This window comes from Carcharodon carcharias, chromosome 27, assembly GCF_017639515.1.
Source record: "Carcharodon carcharias isolate sCarCar2 chromosome 27, sCarCar2.pri, whole genome shotgun sequence".
Classification (NCBI taxonomy): domain Eukaryota; kingdom Metazoa; phylum Chordata; class Chondrichthyes; order Lamniformes; family Lamnidae; genus Carcharodon; species Carcharodon carcharias.
In genome coordinates, this window is record NC_054493.1 from 15,156,505 (window position 1) to 15,184,226 (window position 27,722).

The 27,722-nt window shown below is 44.1% G+C and overlaps 3 protein-coding genes across 4 annotated transcripts in view; 2 read left to right on the forward strand and 1 right to left on the reverse strand.

Annotated features, from left to right (window-relative positions):
• Positions 1–232: 232 nt before the first annotated feature.
• On the forward strand, positions 233–3,772 carry LOC121270288 (zinc finger protein 239-like; the record flags this gene model as incomplete). Its single annotated transcript, XM_041175601.1, has 3 exons — positions 233–599; positions 3,054–3,453; positions 3,535–3,772. Coding segments are annotated over exons 1-3 (1,005 nt in total), but the record flags the coding sequence as incomplete, so codon positions are not given.
• A 4,308-nt stretch (positions 3,773–8,080) lies between these two features.
• The window catches only part of LOC121270289, a 116,440-nt gene continuing 96,798 nt past the window's right edge, over positions 8,081–27,722 (reverse strand). The window contains exons 19-23 of the mRNA XM_041175602.1: positions 21,116–21,283; positions 10,884–11,017; positions 9,733–9,745; positions 9,462–9,510; positions 8,081–9,224 (exon numbers count right to left, since the gene is read on the reverse strand). Coding sequence (XP_041031536.1) covers positions 8,488–9,224; positions 9,462–9,510; positions 9,733–9,745; positions 10,884–11,017; positions 21,116–21,283 — 1,101 coding nt within the window. The 3' untranslated portion in view covers positions 8,081–8,487. The remainder of the gene's footprint in view (positions 9,225–9,461; positions 9,511–9,732; positions 9,746–10,883; positions 11,018–21,115; positions 21,284–27,722) is intronic.
• Positions 21,299–27,127, forward strand: LOC121270369 (zinc finger protein 135-like). 2 transcript variants are annotated; one of them, XM_041175667.1, is made up of 2 exons: positions 21,299–21,718; positions 23,114–27,127. In XM_041175667.1, the coding sequence occupies exon 2, from the start codon at positions 23,446–23,448 to the stop codon at positions 24,454–24,456; it is 1,011 nt and encodes a 336-aa protein (XP_041031601.1). In that variant the 5' UTR covers positions 21,299–21,718; positions 23,114–23,445; the 3' UTR covers positions 24,457–27,127. The 2 variants fall into 2 exon arrangements, with proteins under 2 accessions (XP_041031601.1, XP_041031602.1); XM_041175668.1 differs by having other exon boundaries at positions 21,299–21,500.

The following is a 27,722-nucleotide window of genomic DNA, read 5'->3' on the forward strand; positions in this document are numbered from 1 at the left end:
CAGCTTGATGAGACACCAGCGACTTCACACTGATAAGAGACCTTTTAAATGCCTGGACTGTGAGAAGTGCTATAAAACCTCAGGTCAACTTATATCCTATCAACATATTCACACTGACGAGAGATCGTTCAGGTGGTCTCACTGCGGGAGTGGGTTCAGGCGATCATCTGACCTCACTGTACACCAACGAATTTACACTGGGGAGAAATCATTCCTCTGCTCCGAGTGTGGGATGGGATTCACTCAGTCAGCCAATCTGCTGTCATACCAGCGAGTTCACACTGATGACAGACCTTTTAAATGCATAGACTGTGGGAAGTGCTTTAAAAGTTCTGGTGAACTGATGTCCCATCAACGTGTTCACACTGATGAGAGACCATTCAGTTGCTTGCACTGTGAGATTGGGTTCAGGCAATTGTCTCAGCTCACTGAACACCAGCGAATTCACACTGGGGAGAGGCCATTCACCTGCTCTGAGTGTGGGAAGGGATTTACTCAGTCATCCCATCTGCAGACACACCATTGGGTTCACAGTGTGGAGAGACCATTCACCTGTTTCGTATGTGGGAAGAGATTCACTCGGTCATCCACGCTGATGAGTCACCAGCGAGTTCACAAATAATTACAGTGATTGGATTTTGCTGTTAATCATGTCTCGGACTGAACCATGTTCATTGGGGTCTGTTTCTGCTGATGTTAATAAACTCCAGCCCAGTTATAATGGTTAATATTTCGGATAAAAGTCAAATCAGTCAATTTGGTTCTAAACTTACAGTGTGGTGAAATTTCTAATATCTCTAACAGGAGTTAGTTCCTTCTGAAGTGCTCTCCCTTTCCCCGTATCCTCCTCCTCACCTCGAACAACAAGTGTGAGGAGCTCATGGAACTTCTTTGTCACAAAGATTGAGACAATCTGATCAGCTGCCTCTGCTGCTTCCCTCCCTTCCACTAATCTGCCTGGAAAAGTTGTATCTCAAGCACCTTCTTGTCCAAGCTCTGCACTTGCATCTTTCTCCAGTTTCTCTCTTATTTTCTATCTCCCTCAGCTCACCTTGTCTCTGAGACCTGCCTTCGGCTTCCTTGACACTATTCTCACTAAACTGCTGACTATCCAACTTCACATTTTAGACAATAGTTAATAGTTCCTTAATAGTTCGTTCTCTTTTCATACTGTCCCTCTCACCTTTAAATCCACTGTTGTCTTTCATCATAAGAAAATCCTTTGACCCCCACCGTCCTCCCCCACTCTCTTTTCTCTGACTTTGTACTTACTGGTAAACTGTTCGATCTCTAATTTTTTTTCAGTTTGGATCAAAGGTTCCTGACCTGAAACATTCACTCTGTTTCCCTCTCTGCAGATGCTGTTTAACCTGCTCAGAGTTTCCAATATTTTCTGTTTTGAGGTCAAACAAATATACGAATTAGGAGGAGGAGTAGGCCACTCGGCTCCTTGAACCTGATCTAATTGAGCTGATCTAATTGTAACCTTAACTCCACATTCCTGCCCATCCCTGATAACCTTTCACCTCCTTGCTTATCAAGAATCTATCGAGCTCTGCCTTAAAAATATTCAAAGACTCTGTTTCCACCACCTTTTGAGGAAGACAATTGCAAGGACTCATGATCCTCTGAGAGAAAAAACTTCTCTTCATCTCTGTCTTAAATGGGCCACCTGGAGTATTACAGTATTTTGTTTTTGGGTCAGAGTGGATCAGTTTTCTCTGGAATGAGACAACAGTAGCTGTCACCCTGTTCAACGTGAAACTAAACTCACTGTTAATTCCTCATCAGTAACAATTTTAAACACAAAGTTTCCAGCCGGGATTGAACCGGGGACTTTCTCATGTAAACGTAATAATCACTGCATTGGGGAAATGAGTGTGAATCCCCCCCACCCCCCGGACAGAGAGGAACTGACCATCCATCTCTAGCTCTAATTCCCAACCAGAAAATGCTGCCAAGAATCAGCAAGTCAGGCTGAGTCTGTGGCCGCTCTCAGCATTTGAAACCATCACAATGCCCGGGTGATTGACGGCAGCTCCGGACCATTAGGAAGAGGGGTCACGGCTGAAGGTCCCAGCAGCTGGATCTGGTCCTCCAACCAATTGGAGTGAATGAGGGGGTGGGGCTGAGCTGTGACTGAAGCATGCGCAGTGCAGGTAATGACGATGGAGAAACGGGACCACAATGGGTAAAGGAGGGGGAGGACGCGGTGGAGGGAGCAATGGATCCGACGGGTGGATGGTGAAGCTCCAGAAATATGTTGTGTAAACCGCAAACCCCGGAAATAAACTGACCGGTCCCCCTCCCCCATTTGCACTGAGCAGGGCTGCAGCTCCCAGATCAATGAAGAGCCGGTTTGTATCAGGCTGGGCATTGGTTCCAGAGGCTGGTCCCTGGTCTCCGGTGTCAGTTCTTTATCATTGAATCATTGAACGGTTACAATACAGATGGAGGACATTCAGCCCGTCCTGTCCATGTTGTCTCTGCAAGAGCAAATCAGCTTGTCCCACTCCCCTGCCCTTTCACTAACAAGATCAGCAGCAGATATTACCCATCCCCAGTTACCTGTGGAGAAGATGATGTTTGACCTTCTTGAACTGCTGCAGTCCGTGTGGTGAAGGTGCTCCCACAACGATGAACAATACAGATGGGTGGCAGATTCCCTTCCCAAAAGGACATTAGTGAACCAGTTGGGTTTTTACAAAAAATGCAGCAGCTTTAATGGTCATTTCTTCCTAGTGCCAACCATACAAATTACCAGGTTCATTCAGCTTAATTTCACAACCTGTCTTTATGTTTTTGTGGGTTCTCTCACACTCGTTTATTTTCTGTTTTAAATCAACTTCACAGAGTATTAGAAGGGCAGGATTTGCAGTCGTGAAATTCAAACCAAACATCACATTGGGACCTGACAAGAGTTGCCAATTTACCATAAACTGAAAATCATCACATTTTGAACATGGAAGGAAAAAACACCATTCAGAGTGGGGAGAAATCGTGGAAATATGGAGACTGTGAGGAGGGATTCAGATCCCCATCTGAACTGGAAGCTCATCAGCGCAGTCACACTGGGGAGAGGCTGTTCACCTGCCCTGAGTGTGGGAAGGGATTCAGTCGGTCATCCAACCTGTTGCAACACCAGAGAGCTCACACTGGGGAAAGGCCATTCACCTGCTCCCAGTGTGGGAAGGGATTCACTCAGTCATCCCACTTAGTGAGACACCAGCGAGTTCATAGTGGGGAGAGGCTGTTTACCTGCCCCGAGTGTGGGAAGGGATTCACTCGATCATCAGGGCTGCTGACGCACCAGCGAGTTCACACTGGGGAGAGGCCGTTCACCTGCTCCCAGTGTGGAAAGGGATTTGCTCAGTCATCCAACCTGCTGACACACCAGCGAGCTCACACTGATGAGAGACCTTTTAAATGCCCAGACTGTGGAAAGTGCTATAAAAGTTCCCTGGATCTGATATGCCATCAACTTGTTCACACTGATGAGAGACCATTCAGGTGCTCTCACTGCGGGACTGGGTTCAGGCGATCAGAACTCACTGTAAATCAGCGAGTTCACACTGGGGAGAGGCCGTTCACCTGCTCCGAGTGTGGAAAGGGATTCACTCAGTCATCCGCACTGCTGACACACCAGCGAGTTCACACTGGGGAAAGACCGTTCACCTGCTCCAAGTGTGGGAAGGGATTCACAGATCCATCCACCCTGCTGAAGCACCAGAGTGTTCACACTGATGAGAGACCTTTTAAATGCCCAGACTGCGGGAAGTGCTTTAAAAGTTCCCGGGAACTGATGTCCCATCAACGTGTTCACACTGATGAGAAACCTTTTAAATGCCCAGACTGCGGGAAGTGCTATAAAAGTTCTGGGGACCTGATGCGCCATCAACATGTTCACACTGATGAGAGACCATTCAGGTGCTCTCACTATGGGACTGGGTTCAGGGGATTAGAACAACTCACTGCACTCCAGCGAATTCACATCGGGGAGAGACTGCTCACCTGCATTATGTGTGGGAAGGGATTCACTCAGTCATCCACCCTACGGACACACCAGCGCATTCACACTGGGGAGAGACCATTCACCCGCCCTGACTGTGGGAAGGGATTCACTACCTCATCCACCCTGCTGAAACACTAGCGAGTTCACAGGTAACTATGGTGATGGTATTTTGCTGTTAATCACATCCTGGACTGAACCATGTTCATTGGCGTCTGTCACTACTGATATTCATAAACTCCAGCCCAGTCATATGGATTAATTGTCTGGATAAAAGTCAAGTAAATCAGCTTTGTGTTAAACATAGCGTGTTGAATCTTTTTAATATCTCTAACATAAGTTAGTTCCTTTTGAAGGGCTCTCCCTCTCCCCTGTCTCCTCCATCCTCACCTCCAACAACAAGTGTGAGGAGCTCATGGAGTATCTTTGTCCCTATGATTGAGACAATCTGATCAGCTGCCTCTGCTACTTCCCTCCCTTCCACTAGCGCACTGGGCAAAACTGGTTCTGAAGTCCCCCCTTGTCCGAGCCCTGATCTCACATCTTTGTCCAGTTTTGCTCCTATCTTCTATTTCCCTCAGAGCTCACCTTATCCATGAGACCTGCCTTCTGCTCCCTTAATCCTATTCTCACTAAACTGCTGACCATCCAGCTTCCACATTTTAGCTGATCGTGTTGGGAGTTCTCTGTTTCTTCTGGTTCTGTCCTTCACCTTTAAATCCACTGTCATCACCCATCATTACAAAAACAACCTTTGAACTCAACAGCTTTGCAAACTAACGTCCTATCTCCAATTCTCCTTTCCTCTCCTTAGGAGTCTCCCCAAGGATCAATCCTTGGCCCTTCCTATTTCTCATCTACATGTTGCCACTAGGTGACATCATCCAAAAGCACCATGTTAGTTTTCACATGTACAGTGACAACGCCCAGCTCTACCTCACCACCGTCCCTCTTCATTCCTCCGCTGTTACTAAAATATCAAACTGCTTATCCCACATGCAGGACTGGATGAGCAAAAATTTCCTCCAATTAAAAATTGGGAAGACCAAAGCCATTGTCTCAGTCATCACTACAAATTCAGTTCCCTAACTACCAAGCCCATCCATCTCCCTGGGAACTCTCTGAGGCTGAACCACACTCTTTACAATCTTGGTGTCAGATTTAACTCCAAGATGAGTCTCTGACCACATATCTACACCATCACTAATACCAGATATTTCAACCTCCATAACGTCACCCATCTCCACGCCACCACACCTCATTTGCTGAAACCCTCATCAATGCCTGTGTTATCTTTAAACTTGATGATTCCAAAACATTCCTGACCAGACTCCCACTTTAATCCCACCCCCACACAGAAATGTGAGATCATCCAAACTCTGCTGCCCGTGTTGTTTCTCACACTGTTCACTCATCACCCCCTGTGCTTGCTGATCTACATCGGCTGCTGGTCAAGTAATGCCTCGATTTCAAAATTCACATCCTCATTTTCAAATCCCAACATGGCCTTGACCCTCCCTATCTCTGTGATCTCCAGTTTCACATCCTCTATTATATCTGTGCTTCTCATTCTGGCCTCTTCAACATCCCTGATTTTAATTACTCCACCAGTGGTGGCAGGGCCTAGGCATGAAACTCTGAAATTCCCTCCCTAAATTCTCCCTCTCTCTCCTGATTGAAGATTCTTGTTCAAATCTGTCTCTCCAATCAATGTTTTAGCCATGTACCTTAATGTTGCCCTATGTGTCAATATTTTCTTTTTGAAACTCCTCTGAAGTACTTGGGATGTTTTATTACATTAATTGTATTATATAAATACAAGTTGTTACTGTTTCAGAGCAACCAGTTTGCGCACAGTAAAATTCCATAAGCAGCAATCAGACGAGTACCAATTAATCCAGCTTTTTTGGTGGTGTTAGTTAAAACACGAATGTTGTTCTCACTGCACCAGGAGAAATTCCCAGTGGATGGCATGTGCAGCTGAAAGCTCTTGTATTCATTTAGAACCTTTCACATCCTCAGAACAGTGTCGGATGGGGGGAGGCAGTGTGTAGTGTCACTACATTGTCACTGGACTAGTAATCCAGGAACCCAGGGTAATGCTCGGGGGATCTGGGTTCAAATCCCACCAAGGCAGATAATGGAATTTGAATTCAATAAAAATCTAGAATTAAAAGTCCAATGACAACCATGAAACCATTTTCATTGTCGTAAAAACCTGTCTGGTTCATTGATGCCCATAAGGGAAGGAAATCTGCCGTCCTTCCCTGGTCTGGCCTATGTGTGACTCCAGACCCACAGCAAGGTGGTTGGCTTTTAAACACCCTCTAAAACGGCCCAGCAAACCACTTGGTTGTATAAAAAGCGCTAAAAACAAGTCAGCACTGTGGGTGTATCTATACTACATGGACTGCAGCAGTTCAAGAAAGCAGCTCACCACCACCTTCTCAAGGGCAATCAGGGATCACCAGTAAATGTGATGCCCACATCCCATGAATGAATAAAAACATGTATCAATAATCAGGGTACTGTTACATTAATCATCAGAATCCTATTGCATCAATAATGATGATCCTATTACAATAATGTTCAGGTTCCTATTACAATAATGATCAGAATCCAATTACTTTAATATTTAGGATCCCAACACATTAACAATCAGGATATTATTACATTAATAGTCTGGTACATTTTGCATCAACAAACAGGATGTTATTGTGTAAATAATCAGTGTCCTATTACATTAATAATCAGGATTCTATTACATTAATAATCAGGATCTAATTACATTACAGTTCCCACTGCATTAATAATCAGTTGCTTATTGCTGCAATAATCAGGAAATTATTGCAATTATCAGAATGCTAATACATTAATAATCAAAATTATTTCAATGATGATAGAAAGGTAGGTAGGAGAGTAAGTTGTGAAGAGGACATAAGGAGGCTACAAAGGGACACAGATAGGTTAAGTGAACGGGCAAAAATCTGGCAAATGGGGTGTAATCTGGACAGATGTGGCATTGCCCATTTTGGCAGAAAGAATAAAAAAGAAGCATATTGTCTAAATGGTGAGAGATTGCAGAGCTCTGAGATTTTATTTATTCATTCACAGGATGTGGGCTTCGCTGGCTGGGCCAGCATTTACTACCTATGCCTAGTTGCCCTTGAGAAGGTGGTGGTGAGCTGCCTTCTTGAACCGCTGCAGTCCATGTGGTGTAGGTACACCCACAGTGCTGTTAGGGAGGGAATTCCAGGATTTTGATTCAGCGACAGTGAAGGAAAAGCGATATATTTCCAAGTCAGGATGGTGAATGACTTGGAGGAGAACTTCCAGGTGGTGGTCTTCCCATCTATCTGCTGCCCTTGTCCTTCTAGATGATAGTGGTCGTGGATTTGGAAGGTGCTGTTGACGGAGCCTTGGTGAATTCCTGCAGTGCACCTTGTAGATGGTACACATTGCTGCTACTCTGTGTCAGCGGTGGAGGGAGTGAATGTTTGTGGATGTGGTGCCAGTCAAGCGGGCTGCTTTGTCCTGGATGGTGTCAAGCTTCTTGAGTGTTGTGGGAGCTGCACTCATCCAGGCAAGTGGGGAGTATTCCATCACACTCCTGAGCTGTGCCTTTTAAGTGATGGACAGACTTTGAGGAGTCAGGAGTTGGGTTACTCATCATGGAATTGCTAGCCTCCGACCTAATTTTGTAGCCACAGTATTTATATGGCTAGTCCAGTTCAGTTTCTTGTCAATGGTAACCCCCAGGATGTTGATAGTGGGGAATTCAGTGAAGTTAATGCCTTGGAACCTCAAGGGGCGATGGTGTGATTCTCTTTTGTTGGTGATGGTCATTGCCTGACACTTGTGTGGTGCAAATATTATTTTCCAATTGTCAACACAAACCTGGATATTGTCCAGGCCCTGCTGCATTTGGACATGGACTGATTCAGTATCTGAGGAGTCACAAATAGTGCTGAACATTGTGCGAACATCCCCACTTCTGACCTAATGATGGAAGGAAGTTCATTGATGAAGCAGCTGAAGATGGTAGGGCCGAGGACACTACCCTGGGGAACTCCTGCGGTGATGTCCTGGAGTTGAGATGACTGACCTTTAACACCGCAACCATCTTCCTTTCTGCCAGGTATGACTCTAACCAGTGCAGAGTTTTCCCCCTGATTCCCACTGACTCCAGTTCTACTACAGTTCTGCTTTTGCAGACCATTTCAGTGGAAATTTGCACTCCTAAACTCAAAGAGCATCAACCCACTGAAAGCAAAGTCAATCCAACAGAGCATGAGCCCACTGGAAGAAAAATCAGTCTAGCAGAAAGAAACCCTTCGACCCTCCCACTTCAGCAAGTGTCAGAATGAACATGGCTCAGTTCAGATGAGATTAACAGCAGCAATAATAGCAGAATCCAACCCCTACAATCAACCATGAACTTGCTGGTGTGTCTGCAAGTTTGATAACTGAGCAAATCTCTACCCGCACTCAGAGCTGGTGAAAGGCCTCTCCCCAATGTGAACTCGCTGGTGATTCTGCAGATTGGAGGACAGACTGAATCCCTTCCCACATTCAGAGCAGATGAATGGCCTTTCCCCAGTGTGAACACGCTGGTGTGTCAGCAAGTTGGATGATTGAGTGAATCCTTTCCCACATTCAGAACAGTTAAATGGCCTCTCCCCGGTGTGAACACGCTGGTGTGTCAGCAGATTGGATGACTGAGTGAATCCCTTCCCACACGCAGAGCAGGTGAAGGGCCTCTCCCCGGTGTGAACTCGCTGGTGTGTCCGCAGGCTGGATGATTGCGTGAATCCCTTCCCACAGTCAAAGCAGGTGAATGGCCTCTCCTTGGTGTGAACTCCCTGGTGTGCCACTAGGTGGGATGACTGAGTAAATCCCTTCCCACATTCAGAGCAGGTGAACGGCCTCTCCCCGGTGTGAATTCGTTGGTGATTCCACAGGTCAGATGACTGGAGAAAACGCTTCCCACACTCACAGCAGGTGAACGGCCTCTCCCCGGTATGACCACGTTGATGAATCTTCAGTGCAGACGGGGTGCAGAATCCTTTTCCACACACAGAACATGTGAATGGCCTCTCCCCGGTGTGAACACGTCGATGGGTTTCCAGTGCAGATGGGGTCCGGCATCCCTTTCCACAATCCCTACATTTCCACGGTTTCTCCATGGTGCAGGTTTCCTTCTTTCTTTCCAAGTCTGACAATCAGTTGAAGCCTCATCCACACACACAACACGTGTACTGTCTCTCCCTGTTATGAATGGTGTGATGCACTGGAATACACTCACTCAGGTCTCTCTGTCTCTGGGATTTTCCAGTCAAACTGTTGTTTAAGATCTTTTGGAGCAGACAAAACAGGCAAACATTTCTTCTTCTAGATTCAAAGGCCGATAATATTCAGGTCCCAATGAATCAGGTGCCTGTCAGATTCTTACATGACATTTGGTTTGATAATCTGTCCGCAAATCTGCCCATTCCAATATCCTGAAAAAGAGTTTACAAAGGTCACCATTGTCAGTACAGTATAGAAATTTGGACCAGGCAATTCTAGTTCCGATGGATGATTCTTTCCTCTCTTGGTCCTCAAAAGCTGTAAATCTTCATCCCACATACTTTCCCTCCATTCTCACTCTACTATACCTAATATACATCCTTCCGATTCTCCTGAAGGTGCAAATCCATGCTGATCTACTGATCCATGCTTACCAGTTCAAAATATCTATTGGACAAAAATTCATGTAACATAGTTACTGCATTACATGATACATGGAGGATGTAAGGAAGTACTTTATTTGGGAAGTGAGTGGTCATGACATGGAACTCTCCACTTAAGAGGGTGATGGAAGCAGAGACGAACAATATTTTTAAAATAAAATGGGATGGCATTTGAAGGAAATAAATTTGCAGGGGAATGGGGATATAGAGGGGGAATGGGACTGACTGACTGAATTGCCAAATGGATTTCTTCTGTGCTGTTACAACTATGACTGGAAATATACAAAGTAGCTACAGTACTATTGCAAGACTAGAAATAATGATAAATGTACTTTATTACAGAAACATTAAAAATATCTAATACACAGTATATGACAACACAACATATCTCTGTTTCATATTCATTTACTGTCCCCTTAAATGCCAGCCTTCTCCTGGGGAAACCGCCTTTTTAATTAGAAACATTAGGAAAGAGGCCATCCTTTTAGCCAGACAAATAAATATGTCGAGCTGAGGGAGGATGATGTCAATGTCTTTAAGAGTGACAGAGACCTGGGCCAGCCTTTCCAGAATCTGCACCCTTCCTGGATTCACTTCCTTTCCCTTCAGTTCCTGCAAGTCAACAATTTAAACCATAATTAGAAAAGAAATGGAAAGGGGGAGAAAATAAAGTGTTTTACTCACAGAAGTGGGACAGAGGAAGAAGTTTTGGTGCGTGTGAAGCTGAATCTTCATTCAGAGCTTGTTAATCTGCTCATTATAGCTTTGCTGGGCAGTAATGAACATGTCCAACACCCGCATTCAGACAATGGGGGAAACTCTGTGCAGCCATTGGCACAAAGCCCAATTTAGGTGCACCAGCTCTTCCCATTGGTCAACCCCGGATCGACCACAAAGAGGGAGCGTGATCCCTGCCCACGTGGGGGCGGGAGAGACTTTGACCTCTAGTCGCACTGAGCTATTGTCCAATCCGCAATATTTTGCTTCTGTAACCAGTGCTATTGCTCCCAATGGGACACTGTACTGAGTCATTGTGACGTCTCCGATAGAACACTACCTGAATCAGCCAACAGGAATCACTCTGCTCTGCGGTGACGTCCTCTGGTTCCAGTCTGCAGGCCGCGCGGACACGGGAGCCTCACCCCAACATCTCCTCGAGACAAGGTCTCCAGGCAACCGACTGACGGCTCGGGCCAATAGCGAGCGACGGAGGACCGGAAGGACTTTGGTCCTCCAGCCAATCAGAGGAAGGGTTCACACAGACCAAAACTTCCTCCTGTGTTCAGGAGTTTGTGTTGAAAAGAAAAAGAGGAACAGGAGGGGTTGAGAGGTTGAGGTTTTCAGGAGAAAAAGGAATAATTCAGTAACAGAACAGTTAAGCTGTGAGTTGGAGAAGGAGGAAGTCTAAAACAAAAACAGAATTACCTGGAAAAACTCAGCAGGTCTGGCAGCATCGGCGGAGAAGAAAAGAGTTGACGTTTCGAGTCCTCATGACCCTTCGACTGTTCTGTCGAAGGGTCATGAGGACTCGAAACGTCAACTCTTTTCTTCTCCGCCGATGCTGCCAGACCTGCTGAGTTTTTCCAGGTAATTCTGTTTTTGTTTTGGATTTCCAGCATTCGCAGTTTTTTTGTTTTTATCTAAGGAGGAAGTCTAAGCAGCTGGGAAAAGAAGCATGCATTAAAAAAGAGAAACTTTTTTAATAAGAGCTAAATTTCACTTTAAATAGCTCGTACAATAAAAGCATCTTCCACAAAATCACATAAGGACATCAGTGTATATGTACATAACTCATTCAAGGTGGCAGTGCAATTTGAGAGCAGTTAATAAAGCATATGGTATCCTAGGCATTATTAATAGGGGCATTGAGTACAAGAGTAAGGAGGTCATGTTAAACTTGTGTAAGATACTAGTTAGGCCTTATCTGGAGTACTGCATCCAGTTCTGGGCGCCATACTTGAGGAAGAGTGTGAAGGCATTGGAGAGACTACAGAGGAAATTCACAAGAATGATGCCAGGGATAAATAACTGTAGCTATGAGGTAAGATTGGAGAGGCTGGGACTGTTTTCCTTGGAGAAAAGAAGGCTGACAGGAGACTTGATAGAAATAATCAAGATCCTGAGGGGTATGGACAGGGTAATTAATGAGAAACTGTTCCAACTCAAGAGATCATCAAGGCCACGGATTCAAATTAATGGGCAAAAGGAGAAGTGACATGAGGAAAACATATTCACCCAGAGGGTGATTGGAGCCTGGAACGAACTTTCTGAAAGGGTGGCGGAGGCAGGTTCGATCGAGGTATTCAAAAGGGAATTGGATTGCTACCTGAAAAGAGAGAATGTGCAAGGTTACGGGGATAAGGCAGTGGAGTGGGATTAGATAGAATGCACTTTCAGCGAGCCAGTGCAGACTCGATGGGCCGAATGGCCTTCTTCTGCATTGTGAAGATTCTGTGACTAGACCTAGGGCACCAGCTAAATTTCTGACTGATAATTGAGGGGAATTTGCGAATGATGAGTTTAGAGACATATGTGAAAACATGAATATTATGGTCATGAACACCGCAGCTGAAAGTCCTTTCAGCAATGGACTCTGTGAAAGGAATCACTCAGTGATCCATGAAATGCTGCACAAAGTTTTAGCTGATCAGCCAAACTGCAAGTTGATAACTGCACTGGCATGGATGATTCATGTAAAGAATTCACTTCAGATGGTTGGAGGTATAGTCCCTATCAATTGGTCTGTGGGAGAAATCCCAAATCACCCTCTGTGCTGGATGACAGCCCTCCTGTTTTAGAAGGGGTGACCATTAGTCATCAATTATCAATTTATTTCACAAAAAGAAGTGCTCGAACTAAGAAACTATTGGGGATTCTGGTTGAGGGGTGTCTTATAATTTAATGCTCTGTACAAAATAAGGAAAATCATATTTTTTCCCTTTGATTTGTTTTGAAATATTGTTTGTATGCATTGTTACGATCCCGATCAGAACCATTAACGATTAAAGAGAAATCTGAACACCCAAGTGATAAACTGGAAGAATTACACCACAAGATTCCACATTTTCTAACAAAAACAAACTTTACTGTATACATCAAAGAAAATTAAAAATCAGCTCTCCAGAATACACTTTAATTCTCCTCAGTATTCCAGCTGTTCTCCAGGTTCCAAGATTTTATGGGGATCCTTCCATTAGCTTTTGGCTAAACAACCCTCCAACTTTCCTTTAAGATCTCAAAACTGTGGACTCCTCAGTCCAAGTGTGAGCTTCACTGCCTTTTTGCTGAGGGATTTAAACATTAGGAACACCCCAAGTTCCTAATGGTTCTCTAGGCCTCTAGTCCCAAAGCTGGTTCACGGCTCCTGGGCCCACAGCTGACTGTTTCCAAGTGAACTGCAGACTGCCTGCTTTGTGTGTGAAACACCCAGAATTCTAACCAAGGCTCCACCCTGAATCACTTATCTCCATGGTAACAGAGACCAGTTGGGATGTCCAATTGATATTTAAATTAATTAACTTTTAGCTTTAAAACCAAACCTCTTTCCCTGAGGTCTGCATGAAGAATTCACCTCTCTAACAAAGACAGGACAATAATTGTCAGACCCAATGTCTCCAGGTCTCCAGCTAAAAGAGCCCAACTGCCGTTTTGCAGTTCTTACCCTTAATCAACATGGGCCACATCTTGTGATTGTGAACTCCCTTCGGATGTTTCTGTCAGATTCTCATTCCAGGTTTTCCATTTCTCGTACATTTCATAAACGAATACAATTCCCAAACTAAAAGCAATATTTCTAAAATGTATGAATGATGGATCTAAATCTTCGCAACACCTTCCCCAGGAAGAAATGAAAATATCTCATCCTCGTAATATCTCATTTAGAATATTACAACTTACAACCTGCTGTCATCTTAACAAGAGCCATGATCCTATCGAATGGTGGAGCAGGCTTGAGGGGCCAAATGGCCAACTCCTGCTCCCAAGTCGTACGTTTTCCTTTGTTCAACTATCTTATAACCTGCAATACACGTAATAATCCCTGAAGGGTGACCTGATGGAAACATGAAAGATTCTGAAGGGTTTCAATAATCCAATAGGGATTTCATGAGATTCCCCAGTGAGTGGTGAGAATGATGAACTCACTACCACAATGAGTAGTTGAGGTGAATAGCATGAATACATTTAAGGTGAAGTTAGATACAAATGTGAGGGAGAAAGGAATAGAAGATCATTCTAGGATGGCGGGACTGACATATGAGGAGAGACTGAGTCAGGATTATATTCACTGGGGTTCAGAAGAATGAGGGGGGATCTCATAGAAACCCATAAAATTCTAACTGGACTAGACAGGGTACTTGCAGGAAGGATGTTCCCGATGGGGGAGTCCAAAACCAAGGCTCACAGTCTGAGGATACGGGTAGACTATTTAGGACTGAGATGAGGAGAAATTGCTTCACCTAGAGAGTGTTGAGCCTGTGGAATTCACTACCAAAGAAAGTAGTTGAGGCCAAAGCATTGTGTTTTCAAGGAGTTGGATATAGCTTCACTTCACATCCGTCTTCACTCAAGAGAATGAGGATGAAGGTATCAAACTCGGAGAGAGAGACTGCGAGGTTCTTGAGCAAATCGATATAGGGAATGACAAGTTATTGGAGGTGTTGGCAGGCTTAAAAGTGGACAAATCTCCAGGTCTAGATGATTTGTGTCCAGACTGCTGAGGGAGGCAAGGGAGGAGATCGCAGGGGCTCTGACCCAAATTTTTAATTCCTCTCTGGTCACGGGGGAAGTGCCAGAGGACTGGAGAAGAGCTAATGTCGTTCTGCTTTTTAAGAAGGGTTGTAGAGATAAGTAAGGGAACTACAGACCAGTGAGTCTCACATCAGTGGTAGGGAAACTATTGGAGAAAATTCTGAAGGAGAGAATTTATCTCCACTTGGAGAGGCAATGTTTGATCAGGGATAGTCAGCAAAGCTTCGTCAGAGGGAGGTCATGCCTAACAAATTTGATTGAATTTTTTGAGGAGGTGACCAGGTATGTAGATGAGGGTAGTGCAGTTGATGTAGTTTATATGAATTTCAGCAAAGCCTTTGACAAGGTCCCACGTGGGAGACTTATAAAAAAGTCAAATGCACATGGATACAGGGTAATTTGATAAGGTGATTCAAAATTGGCTTAGTTGTAGGAGACAGAGGGTGATGACAGAAGGATGCTTTAGTGACTGGAAGCCAGTGTCCAAAGGCATACCACAGAGATCTGTGCTCAGTCCCCTATTATTTGTCATTTATATAAACGACATAGATGACTATGTGGGGGGTAGGATTAGTAAGTTTGCGGATGATACAAAGATTGGCCGGGTGGTTAACAGTGAGGTTGAGTGTCTTGGGCTACAAGAAGATATAGACGGGATGGTCAAACAGGCAGATAAGTGGCAGATGGAATTTAACCCTGAAAAGTGTGGGGTGATACACTTTGGAAGGACTCATTTTAAAAAGAAATATTCAATGAACGGCATGACACTAGGAAGTTCTGAGGAACAAAGGGACCTTGGCGTGTGTGCCCATAGATCTCTGAAGGTGGAGGGGCATGTTAGTGGGATGGTGAAAAAGGCATATGGAACACTTGCCTTTATGAATCGAGGCATGGATTACAAAAGTAGGGAGACCATGTTGGACTTGTATTGAACCTTGGTGAGGCCACAGCTGGAGTACTGTGTGCAGTTCTGTTCGCCACATTGTAGGAAGGATGTGGTTGCACTGGAGGGGGTGCAGAGGAGATTCACCAGGATGTTGCCTGGGATGAAATATTTGGAACCATAGAACCATAGAAATGTTACAGCACAGGAGGAGGCCACTCAGCCCATTTTGTCCACGCCAGCCCGAGGATACCCAGGTACCCTTTCTAATCCTACCTTCCTGCACCTGGCCCATAACACTTAAGGTGCTGATCTCGGTACTTTTTAAAAGAGTTTAAAGTTTCTGCCTCTACCACCAACTTGGGCAGTGAATTCCAGACACCCACTACCCTCTGCATAAAAAAGTTCTTCCTCAAATCCCCCCCTGCACCTTCTGCCACTTATCTTGAATCTATGTCCCCTGGTTCTAGAATTCTCCATCAAGGGAAACAATTTTATTCTGTAAGTTTATGAAGAGAGGTTGGATAGACTTGGGTTGTTTTCATTGGAGCAGAGAAGACCGAGGGATGACCTGATCACTGTGTACAAGATTATGAGGGGCATGGACAGGGTGGATAGGGAGCAGCTGTTCCCCTTAGTTGAAGGGTCAGTCATGAGGGGACAAAAGTTCAAAGTGAGGGGCAGGACATTTAGGGGGGATGTGAGGAAAAGCTTTTTTACCCAGAGGGCGGTGACGGTCTGGAAAGCGCTGGCTGGGAGGGTGGTGGAGACAGGTTGCCTCACATCCTTTAAAAAGTACCTGGTTTAGCACTTGGCACATCATAACATTCAAGGCTATGGGCCAAGTGCTGGTAAATGGGATTAGATAGGTAGATCAAGTCAAAAACAGAATTACCTGGAAAAACTCAGCAGGTCTGGCAGCATCGGCGGAGAAGAAAAGAGTTCACGTTTCGAGTCCTCATGACCTTTCGACAGAACTGAGTGAATTTTAGGAAAGGGGTGAAATATAAGCTGGTTTAAGGTGGGGGTGGGGGAGAGAAGTGGGGCGGGGTGGTGTGAGTAGATCAAGTGTTTCTCACGTGCCGGTTCAGACTCGATGGGTTGAAGGGCCTCTTCTGCACAGTGTGATTCTGTGATAGCTCTTGGGGCGAAAGGGATCAAAGGATATGGGGAGAAACTGGGAACAGGCTATTGAGTTGGATGATCAGCCATGATCATGATGAATGGTGGAGCAGGCTCAAAGGGCCAAATGGCCTACTCCTGCTCCTATTTTCTATGTTTCCATGATATGCTGATGGGGGGAGATGAAGAGGGTAGGGTGGAGGCTCATGTGGAACATGAATACTAACATAGACCAATTGAGGCAACTGGTCTAGCTCTGTGCTGTAGACTCACTGGAACAGAGACAAATGTATTTATTTTAGATCTACCTGTCATGGTTAGAAAAACACCATTTACTATCCAGGATAAAATAAATGGCCTTCATCAGATTTTGCACATTATTTCAGTGCAAATGGGCACTCCCAGGCTCAAAGAGCATCAGTCCACTGGAAGCAAAGTCGTGAGGCTGTGCAGCTCATCAGAAAGAGACCCTCCCACTTCACCAACTGTCAGAATGAACATGGTTCAGTCCTGGATGTGATTAACAGCGGCAATAACAGCAGAATCCAACCCCTGCAGTCACTTGTGAACTCGCTGGTGTGCCTGCAGGTTGGATAATGTTCTAAATCTTTTCGCATAGCAAAAGCAGCTGAACGGTCTCTCCTCAGTGTGAATGCACTGGTGAACCATCAGGTCCCGAGAGCTTTTGAAACAACCCCCACAGTCAGAGCATTTAAAAGGTCTCTCATTGGTGTGGGTGACATGGTGTCTCAGCAGGCTGGACGATGTACTGAATCCCTTCCCACACACACAGCAAGTAAACGGCCTCTCCCCTGTATGAACTCGCTGGTGTGTCAGCAGGGTGAATGAGTCAGTGAATCCCTTTCCACACGTGGAGCAGCTGAATGGCCTTTCCTCGGTGTGAACTCACTGGTGCCTCAGCAAGGTGGGTGAATCTCTGAATCCATTCCCACACTTGGAGCAGGTGAACAGCCTCTCCTCAGTGTGAATTCGTCGATGTGTCAGCAGGGTGATGAGTCAGTGAATCCCTTTCCACACACAGAACAGATGAATGGCCTCTCACGAACTCGCTGGTGCCTCTGCAGGGCAGATGAATCTCTGAATCCCTTCCCACACTCAGAGCAGGTGAACGGCCTCTCCCTGGTATGAGCACGTCGGTGCATCTGCAGGCTGGATAACTGAGTAAAGCCCTTCCCACACTCAGAGCAGGTAAATGGTCTCTCCCCAGGGTGAACTCACTGGTGTCTCAGGAGGGCAGATGACTGACTGAATCCCTTACCACACATGGAGCAGGTGAATGGTGTCTCCCCAGTGCGAACTCGCTCGGCTTGCAGAGGGTGGATGAATCATTGAATCCTTTCCCACACTCAGAGCAGGTGAACCGCCTCTCCCTGCTGTGAATGGGTGAATGAGTTTCCAGCTGACATGGGAATCTGCATCCCTTCCCACAGTCCCCACATTTCCACACTTTCTCCATGGTGCCAATGGCCTTCTTTCTTTGCAGGTTCGGTGATCAGTTGAAGCCTTGTCCACACACACAAGTGTACAGTCTCTCCCCACTGTGAATGGTGTGATTTTTTTTCTGGCTGTGTAACTGGTTAAAGCTCTTTCCACAGTCAGTGCACTGGAACTCAGGTGAGTGTATCTTTCCAGTCAAAGTTATGTTTAAAACCTTTTGAAGCAGACGGAGCAGACAAACATTTCTTCTTCTAGATTGAAATGCTATTGGTATTCAGGTCCTGAAGAACCAAGTGACTCTGTCAGATCTTGATGTGAAGTTTGTTTTGAGATTTGTGTCTTCAAATCCTCACCTTCTAATATCCTGTAAAAGGAGTTTGTAAAAGTCATCACTTTCAGTCGGGAACAGAAATTCAGACCAGACAATTCTAGTTTCTATGGAACATTCTTTCTTCTCTCATTCCCCAAGTCTGTAAATTTCTGTTCTCCACAGCAACCACCCCCCGACCCTGCCCCCACCCCCACCCCCACCCGCCGGCTCTCCCTCCATTCTGACTCTGCTGTACCTCATATTAACCCTCCTATTTCTCCTGAAGGTATCAATTTATTCTCACTGCTTCCTTGGCTGGACAATGAGACCTGAAAATCTTCATGCAGGCTGCTCGTCATATACATATATATATATCTATATTACTGGACAAAAAATGTGTGTGATATACAGTACTATATCACTTGGTTAGAGATATAGTGGGGATGCGAGGAAGAGCTTAGGCAGCGAGTTGCCATGATTTGGAACTCGCAGCTTAAGAAGGTGATGGAAGCAGAGAATAATTTCACAATGAAATTGAATGGACACTTCAAGGAAATAAACTTGCAGGGAATGTGGATCTAGAAGGGGGAATGGGACTGACTGGATTGCTCTACAGAGAGTTGGCATGGACTCGAGCTGCCGAACGGACACATTCTGTACAGTAATGACTCCACAACTGTAAATATATAAGGTAGCTTATCGTGAAGATATTAATGTATATCATGTTATTGCAAATTATTTTTAAAATTGGACTTGTAGTAGGTCTGAGTCTGTGAGTGTGTATGTGTGGCTTAATTAGATTAAAGGTAGATAGTCTGGGTGCTTTGATCTACAGTAGTTTTGAGGTGGTAATTGGATGAACAGTAAATTAAAAGGCAAAGAGTTTATTTGCATTTATTGAATAAACCATTCAAAAGAAGGGAGTAAAATCTTTCACCTAGCTAGAAGACCAAGGAATGTGTTCATATTACTAATAAAATTGGCACTATGAAAGGGGTTTAATTGTTAGAAGAGGTGGAGTTCAAAGACGTAGTGATACAATGAGAATTTACGTTCAAAGGGAAAGTTAGGTGTAACCCAAGAGGAGTGTGTGTGTGCAGGTCAGAGGCATGTAACATCTAAAAGCCTTACAACTGTCTGCAAAGGAAACAAATTGAGAGGAACCTCATTTTGAATTCGTAAGATGATATGTGCTTTGCCTTGTGTCTGTTTAAAGTCTATGGGTTGTTCTTGCCTTGGTGAAAATTTACCTGGGAGTGATTAATTTGGGGATTTGTTTAAAAATTATGGTAGTAATTTGTAGATGTATATGTGTTTAATTTGTTGTTAAATTAATAAACATTTAAGTTAGTTTAGATTAAAAAAAACTTTTAAGACTGTGGTTTTATTTCTGAATTCAGAGCTGCATCTCAAAACATACCAATTGAAAATATAGGTTTTGACAGTTGTTCAAGTTTCCATCTGGGATTTAAACAACTCAGCCTTTACCAACTGCTGTGTCATAACATCGCTGCAGTACTATATTACAAGACTAGAAATAATAATAAATGTACTTTATTACAGAAGCATAAATAATATATCTAATTTGCACAATATTACACCACTAGACATATCTATGTTGTTACGATCCCCTTAAAATAAACAAATTCCCAGACAACCCTCAACGGAATAAATCAAAGGACAAGGTTAACTTTTAAAACTTATACTGTAACAATCAAACTAAAATCAACAAAAATGAAGCATGCGTTAAAAGTCAAATATTATTTGAATAGACAAGATAAATTTGATAAAAACAAAAAATAGCAGATGCTGGAAATCCAAAACAAAAACAGAATTACCTGGAAAAACTCAGCAGGTCTGGCAGCATCGGCGGAGAAGAAAAGAGTTGACGTTTCCAGTCCTCATGACCCTTCAACAGAATTGAGTGAATATTAGAAGAGGGGTGAAATATAAGCTGGTTTAAGGTGGGGGGAGGGTTGGGGCGAGAAGTGGGGGGGTGGTTGGTGTGGTTGTAGGGACAAGCAAGCAGTGATAGGAGCAGATAATCAAAAGATGTCACAGACAAAGGAACAAAGAAGTGTTGAAGGTGGTGATATTATCTAAATGAATGTGCTAATTAAGAATGGATGGCAGGGCACTCAAAGTACAGCTCTAGTGGGGGTGGGGTGGAAAGACTAGCAGGGCTTACAAGATTTAAAAATAATGGAAACAGGTAGGAAAAGAAAAATCTATATAAATTATTGGAAAAAACAAAAGAAAGGGGGAAGAAACGGAAAGGGGGTGGGGATGGAGGAGGGAGTTCAAGATCTAAAGTTGTTGAATTCAATATTCAGTCCGGAAGACTGTAAAGTGCCTAGTCGGAAGATGAGGTGTTGTTCCTCCAGTTTGCATTGGGCTTCACTGGAACAATGCAGCAAGCCAAGGACAGACATGTGGGCAAGAGAGCAGGGTGGAGTGTTAAAATGGCAAGCAATAGGGAGGTTTGGGTCATTCTTGCGGACAGACCACAGGTGTTCTGCAAAGTGGTCACCCAGTTTACGTTTGGTCTCTCCAATGTAGAGGAGACCGCATTGGGGGCACGTTGACTTTAAACAGTTTATACAATAAAAAACAGGTTCCACAAAATCACAAACATTTCCCCCCTCAGCATATTTGGCACTAATTCCAGTTACAGAGTTCCACAACTCTCTGTATTTCCCAGGGGGAGGGAAAGAAAGTGTTTAACTCACAGATGTTAGACAAAGGAGAAAGTTTTAGTGTCTGTGTGAAGTTAATAACAAATGCTGTGCTGTTTAAAATCAAACACTGGACAAAATGAGGGGAAGATAGAAAGTAAACTCCCCTCCCCCTACTCCTTCAGCTGGCAGCCCAGCGCGCAGGCGCAGAAAGCGCTGCTGACCGTGTTGTCCGGAGCAGGCGCAGTGCTCTCGATCTCCTTTTGGGCCGCCGTAGACAGCATCCATGGCCGTGAGGGTTCGCTCCGCGGCTTCTCGCTTTGGCCGGAGCCGCCAGCCGGTTACCTGGAAACCTTGGCTCGAGAAGGTGCAGGAGGAGGGGGAACATTGGGTGGGGCGTGGCTCTCGTGTCCGCGCGCCTGGCCTGCAGCTTGGAACCTGAGCACGTCACCGCGGAGCAGAGTGATTCCTATTGGCGGATTGGCTGTTCCATCGTGGACATCACAACGCGGAAGTTGGACAATGAGCTTCAGACTGAAACTTCCTTCTCCGGGCAACATCTGTGAGGAAATCAGTGTTTCCCCCTTTCTATTTCTTTTCTAATTCTGAGCTTAAATTGTCGACTTGCAGGAACTGAAAGAAATGAAACGAATCCAGGGAGGGTGCAGACTCTGGAAAGGTTGCCCCAGGCCTCAATGAAAGGTTGAAGAGTCTTACGGACTCGAAACGTTAACTATGTTCCTCTCCACAGAGGCTGTCAGACCTGCTGAGTTTTTCCAGGTATTTTTATTTTTGTTTTAGATTTCCAGCATCCGCAGTTTTTTGCTTCTCTCAATGAAAGGGGTGGTTTGTCCAGGAGTTGGCCGGTATTTAATGAGACACTACAGTAATATAGACATTGAGTATTGCTGTAAAAAGAGAGATTCTGTTGAAGCTTTTCATTTGCACGCATCAGAATAGATGCGAGAATGTCAAATTTCAAAGGGAACAATAATTCATATTGTAAAACATCTGATTGTTTTGCAAGTGTACTCAGGTCAAGTTGTTGCTTTGGGGTATGCACCAGGGAACAATCATGGCTAGCGTTTATTTAAATTCAGAAAATCCAAGTCAAATCTGGTTGGTTGAGAGATGCCACTGTGGGAAATGACAAGGAATAGTTGCCCATGTAGCTTCTGTTTAATTGAAAAGGCACAATGCCTAGACAAATTCATTTTCCCAGCTGAGGACCAGGCCCAATAAAAGATTATCAGTTGGGCTCACAATGAGGCTCATTTACACTTGCTAGAAGCTCCTTTTATCCCTATTCCAGGTCTGGTCCACTGCACACAAAGGAATTTTTTAGGAAGTCTTACTATAGCTGCACAGGGCATTGTTGAGGCCGCACGTTGAGTATTCTGTACAATTTTGGACTCCTTCCTTAAGGAGGGATATAATGGCTTGGAAGCCATTTGTAGAAGGTTAACTAGGCTGATTCCTGGGACGAAGGATTGTCATCTGAGAAATGCTGAGCAGGTTGAGCCTTAACTCATTGGAGTTTAGAAGAACGAGAGGTGATCTTATTGAAACAAATGGCATTCTGAGGGGGCTGGACAGAGTAGATACTGGGAGAATGTTCCCTCTCATGGGGAAATCTAGAACAAGGGAACACAGTTTTAAAAAAGGGGTCTCCTATTTAAGATGGAGATGAGGAGGAATTTATTCTCTCAGAGGAGCATTAGCCTTTGGAATTCTCTTCCACAGAGAGCAGTGGAGGCGGGTCATTCAAGGCCGAGTTAGACAGATTTTTGATCAACAATGGAGTCAATGGTTATGGTGGATAGGCAGGAAAGTACAGTTAAGGCCACATCAGATCAAACATGATCTTATTGAATGGCAGAACAGGCTTGATGGTATGAATGGCCTACCGTTGTTCCCATTTCTTATAACCTCCATGTCCAGGACAGGAAGCAGTGAACATGAATCTGTCGATCAGCTTGAATTGGCACCTTTAGGAAAATTGGGAGGGTGTATATTTGGTACAGCAGAATGAGGATGTAGGGAAAGTGTGCGGGATGGAGATTTAGAGATTTTGGGGAATGAAAGAGGAAAGAATGTTCCATCAAAATTACAATAGCCTGTTCTGAATTTCTCCCCTGTACTGACAGCAATGACTTTTGTAAACTCCTTTTACAGGACATTTGCAAACAGAAATCTCAAACCAAACGTCACATCAACAGTCACTCGGTTCATCACAATGTGAGTATCATCGGCCTTGGAATCTAGAAGGAGGACTGTTTGTCTGTTCTGTCTGCTTCGAAAGGTTATAAACATCAGTGTGACTGGAAAAGCATCGAGACACATAGACCCGATTGAGAGAGTTCCAGTGCACTGACTGTGGAGAAAGCTAAACATTTTGACAAAAACATGAGACCATTAACAGTGGGGAGAGACTGTACACGTGTTCTGTTTGTAGAAGTGTTTTCAACTGATTGTTGAAACTGGAAAGACACAAGGACGCCCGCACAATGGAGAAACCGTGGAAGTGTGGGGACTGTGGGAAGGGATTCCGGTCACCGTCTGCACTGGAAAATCATCGACGCAGTCACACTGGGGAGAGACCATTCACCTGCTCTGTTTGTGGGAAGGGATTTACTCTCTCAGCCAACCTGCTGACACATAAGCGAATTCACACTGGGGAGAGACCATTCATCTGCTCTGTTTGTGGGAAAGGATTCAGTGATTCATCCGCGCTGCAGGCACACCAGCGAATTCACACTGGGGAGAGGCCATTCACCTGCTCTGACTGTGGGAAAGGATTCACTCAGTTATCCAGCCTGCTGATACACCAGCGACTTCATAGCGGGGAGAGACCTTTCACTTGCTCTGAGTGTGGGAAGGGATTCAATCAGTCAGCTAACTTGCTGACACACCAACGGGTTCACACAGGGGAGAGGCCGTTCACCTGCTCCGAGTGTGGGAAAGGATTCACTCATTCATCCGCCTTGCGGAGACACCAGCGAATTCACACCGGGGAGAGACCGTTCACCTGCTCTGATTGTGGGAAGGCATTTACTCAGTTATCCAGCCTGCTGACCCACCAGCGAATTCACACCGGGGAGAGACCGTTCACTTGCCCTGACTGTGGGAAGGGATTCATTCATTCATCTGCCTTGCAGACACATCAGCGAGTTCACACCGGGGAGAGACCATTCACCTGCTCTGAGTGTGGGATGGGATTCACTCAGTTATCCAGCCTGCTGAGACACCAGCGAGTTCACACCGGGGAGAGGCCGTTCACTTGCTCTGACTGTGGGAAGCGATTCAGTGATTCATCCACCCTGCTGATGCACCAGCGAATTCACACTGGGGAGAGGCCATTCATCTGCTGTAACTGTGGAAAGAGATTCAGACATTCATCCACCCTGCTGAAGCACCAGCAAGTTCATGCTGAGGAGAGGCCATTCACCTGCTCCGCTTGTGGGAAGGGATTCACTCAGTTATCCAGCCTGATGAGACACCAGCGAGTTCACAGATGATTGCAGAGATTCTGCTGTTATTGCTGCTGTTAATCACATCCAGGACTGAACCATGATCATTCTGACTGTTGGTGAAGTGGGAGGGTCAGAGGGTTTCTTTCTGCTGGGCTGGCTGGTCTCACGGCTTTGCTTCCAGTGAGCTGATGCTTTTTGAGCCTGGGCGTGCACATTCCCACTGAAATGATCCACAAAGCTGATTAAGTACATTTATTGTATCCTAAATAGTAAATAGTGTTTTTCCTACCGCTACAGATAGATCACAAATAAATACATTTGTCTCTGTTCCATTGAGTCTACAGCATGGGGCCAGGCCAATTGGTCTATGTCAGTATTTATGCTCCACATGAGCCTCCGCTTCATCTCCCCCCATCAGCATATCTTCCTATTTCTATCTCCCTCGTGTATGTATCTAACCTCTGCTTAAATGCCTTCATGTTTTTCACCTGAACCACTCGCTGTGGTAGCAAGTTCCACATTCTCACCACTCGCTGGGTAAGGTTTGTCATGAAATCCCTATTGGATTATTGAATCCCTTCATAATCTTAAAGACGTCCATCAGGTCATCCTTCAGTCTTCTCTCTTTTTTCTGAAAAGTGTCAGTGAAGAAAATGCTTTCGGTTCTGGTATTGTTCTTTTTCTAAATGGTAATCACTAATGTTGACAGTACTCCCAGTTAATCTAACCATGGTTCGAAACAAGTTGAACATAAACTCCCTGCTTTTCAATTCTATCCCTCTATAATGGAACCCTATATATGGACCACACATTAAAGGAAAGATGTGAATTCTTTGAGAGGCTGGAGACAGGATTTATGAGAACAGCACCAGGGATGAGGGCCTTCAGTTAGTTGGAGAAACTGGAGTAGATTAAATTCCTCTCTTTAGATCATAGAGTTATGCATTCGGCCTATCAATTGCATGCCAGCTCTCCAGAGTGAACCAGTTAGTTCCATTGCTCCGTTCCATCCTCACATCCCATAGGTTTATTTGTCCACCCAATTATCTCCGCTTCTCTCACCCACATTGGAAGCAGATTCCTGACCACTCACTTTAATTGCCCACGAGGCTCACAGAGCAAAGAGGGAGGCCATTATGCCCATCACGTTCATGCTGGATCTTTGAAAAACAACTCAACTAATCCAGTTGCCCTGCAGTTTTCCTTTCAAGAATCTGTCCAGATCCCTTTTTAAAGATAGAAGTGAATCTGCTTCTTGCACCGTTTTCAGGCAGTGCATTCCAAATCACAACAACTTGCTGTGTTTTAAAACAAATAATTCAGGATATTGTATGTTTGAAGTTTCACATAGTATTCAAAATGGTGTCAAAGATGTGGTTATTACAAAAAATTAAGGTTCAATCTTTATCAATGATTTTGACGAGGGGATTGTGTGTAATATATTCAATTTTCTGGACAATTACGAAACAATACATTTCATAGTACCTTTCAGGATCACAGGACCTCTTAAAGTGTTCTGCAGCCAATAAAGTAGTTTTGAAGTTTCATCATTGTTGTAATATATGAAACTATAGATAGGGCGGGGTAGTCAAATTTCATTTTAAAAATCAATCACTTTCATCCTGTATTCACTGTTATAAGTAACAAGGTCTAGGAAGCCATTTTAAACTCTGAACATGTGGCTTGAAACTTTTGCACATTGTATAACTTTTCTTTATTAAATACATATTGGTTTTGTATTAATAGCCAGTCATGAACCAGATGATTATTCAGTAATGAACATTGAATAAGATATCACTTAGTGAATCAATGTAATAGATAATTATATTATAAAGGGTGCATCTGCATTTTAAAAATGAACACCATATAAAGCTATTTTTTCTAGAAACTGCAGAGCTAGCAGAAATTGTTTAAGCAAATAAATTATTTTCTAATTTTGATAAGCTATAGGACATCATATTCTGCCAAAATCCAGTTTAAGAATAAGGCTCGTTGTTTAATCTAATCATGATCAGTAAAAAAGAAAGCTATTGTTTTCCATAAACTGTTGTTTTGAACCACTGTATCTTGTATTAACCAAATGCATTGATTAAATATTACTGTATTAATTAACTATCAGTAACAGATGTTTAAGTAATGAGCCTTAATTGAGTTACAATTAATGAATCAATAATGAATCAGTAGTTATAGTAAAAGACTGAGTTTTATTTACTGTAAAGATGTGAAACCTTAATTGCTGTGTATGTAGAGAATGTGCAATGAAGATAAATGTACTGGTAAGAGAGACCTTCAAGCTCTGATTAGCCTCAAAATTTGAAACTGTCTGAAAACCTGGCTGATTGTATAGAATCAGATAAAGGGATAGTCTGAAACAGTTCCATTGTATTCCTGTCGATGATAATGAGAGGAGGTTGTGTAAGTAATTGTGAATACAATTAATCTAGTAACTAAATTGACCAATTGTCATGTTACAACAAGCCCCACTCTGATGTGAGGTAATGGTCACTTTGGGGATAAAAGGTCTTCCTTGCTAGCCAAGTACTGAAGATTCCGAAGGCTGAGTTCCAAGGAAATTACTGTCAAAGAAGGAGCCAGAGAGGGTGACGCTTCTACGGACTGATCACCCACACGAAGTTGTAAAAGTTAATGTCTTAAAATTGTTAAGTAAACCTTTATCTCATAATGAATGGGGGAGGCAATGGTGTAGTGGTATTGTCACTGGACTAGTAATCCAGAGACCCAAGATAACGCTTTGGGGACCAGGGTTCAAATCCCACCATGGCAGATGATAGAATTTGAATTCAATAAGAATCTGAGATTAAAAGGCTGATGATGACTCATGAAACCATTGTCAGGGAAGGAAATCTGCTGCCCTTTCCTGGTCTGGCCTACATGTGACTCCAGACTCTTAAATGCCCCTCTGAACAAGGGCAATTAGGGATGGGCAATCAATGCTGGCCTAGCTAGCAGTACCCACATCCTGTGAATGAATTAAAAAAAATACTTTTTAAGTTTACTATCCAGAGAAGTCTGCCCTTGCCTTAACTGGTTAAAATCACGTTCGGACCAAAGTGAATTTATTAAGTGGCAAACTGAAATCAGTTAAGTTACAGATCGCAAGATCAGATAATATAAATCTTAAATTTAAGATATTACATTTATATAGCGTCTTTCACAACCACAGTACATCACAAAGCGCTTTGCAGCCAATGAAGTACTTTTGAAGTGTAGTCACTGTCATAAAGTTGGAAACATGGCAGCCAGTTTACACACCGCAAGATCCCACAAACATCAATGTGATAATGAGCAGA

What these genes read in the sequence shown, in the direction of transcription:
- LOC121270369 (XM_041175667.1), top strand. Translation starts at nt 23,446, where the DNA reads ATGGAGAAACCGTGGAAGTGTGGGGACTGTGGGAAGGGATTCCGGTCA.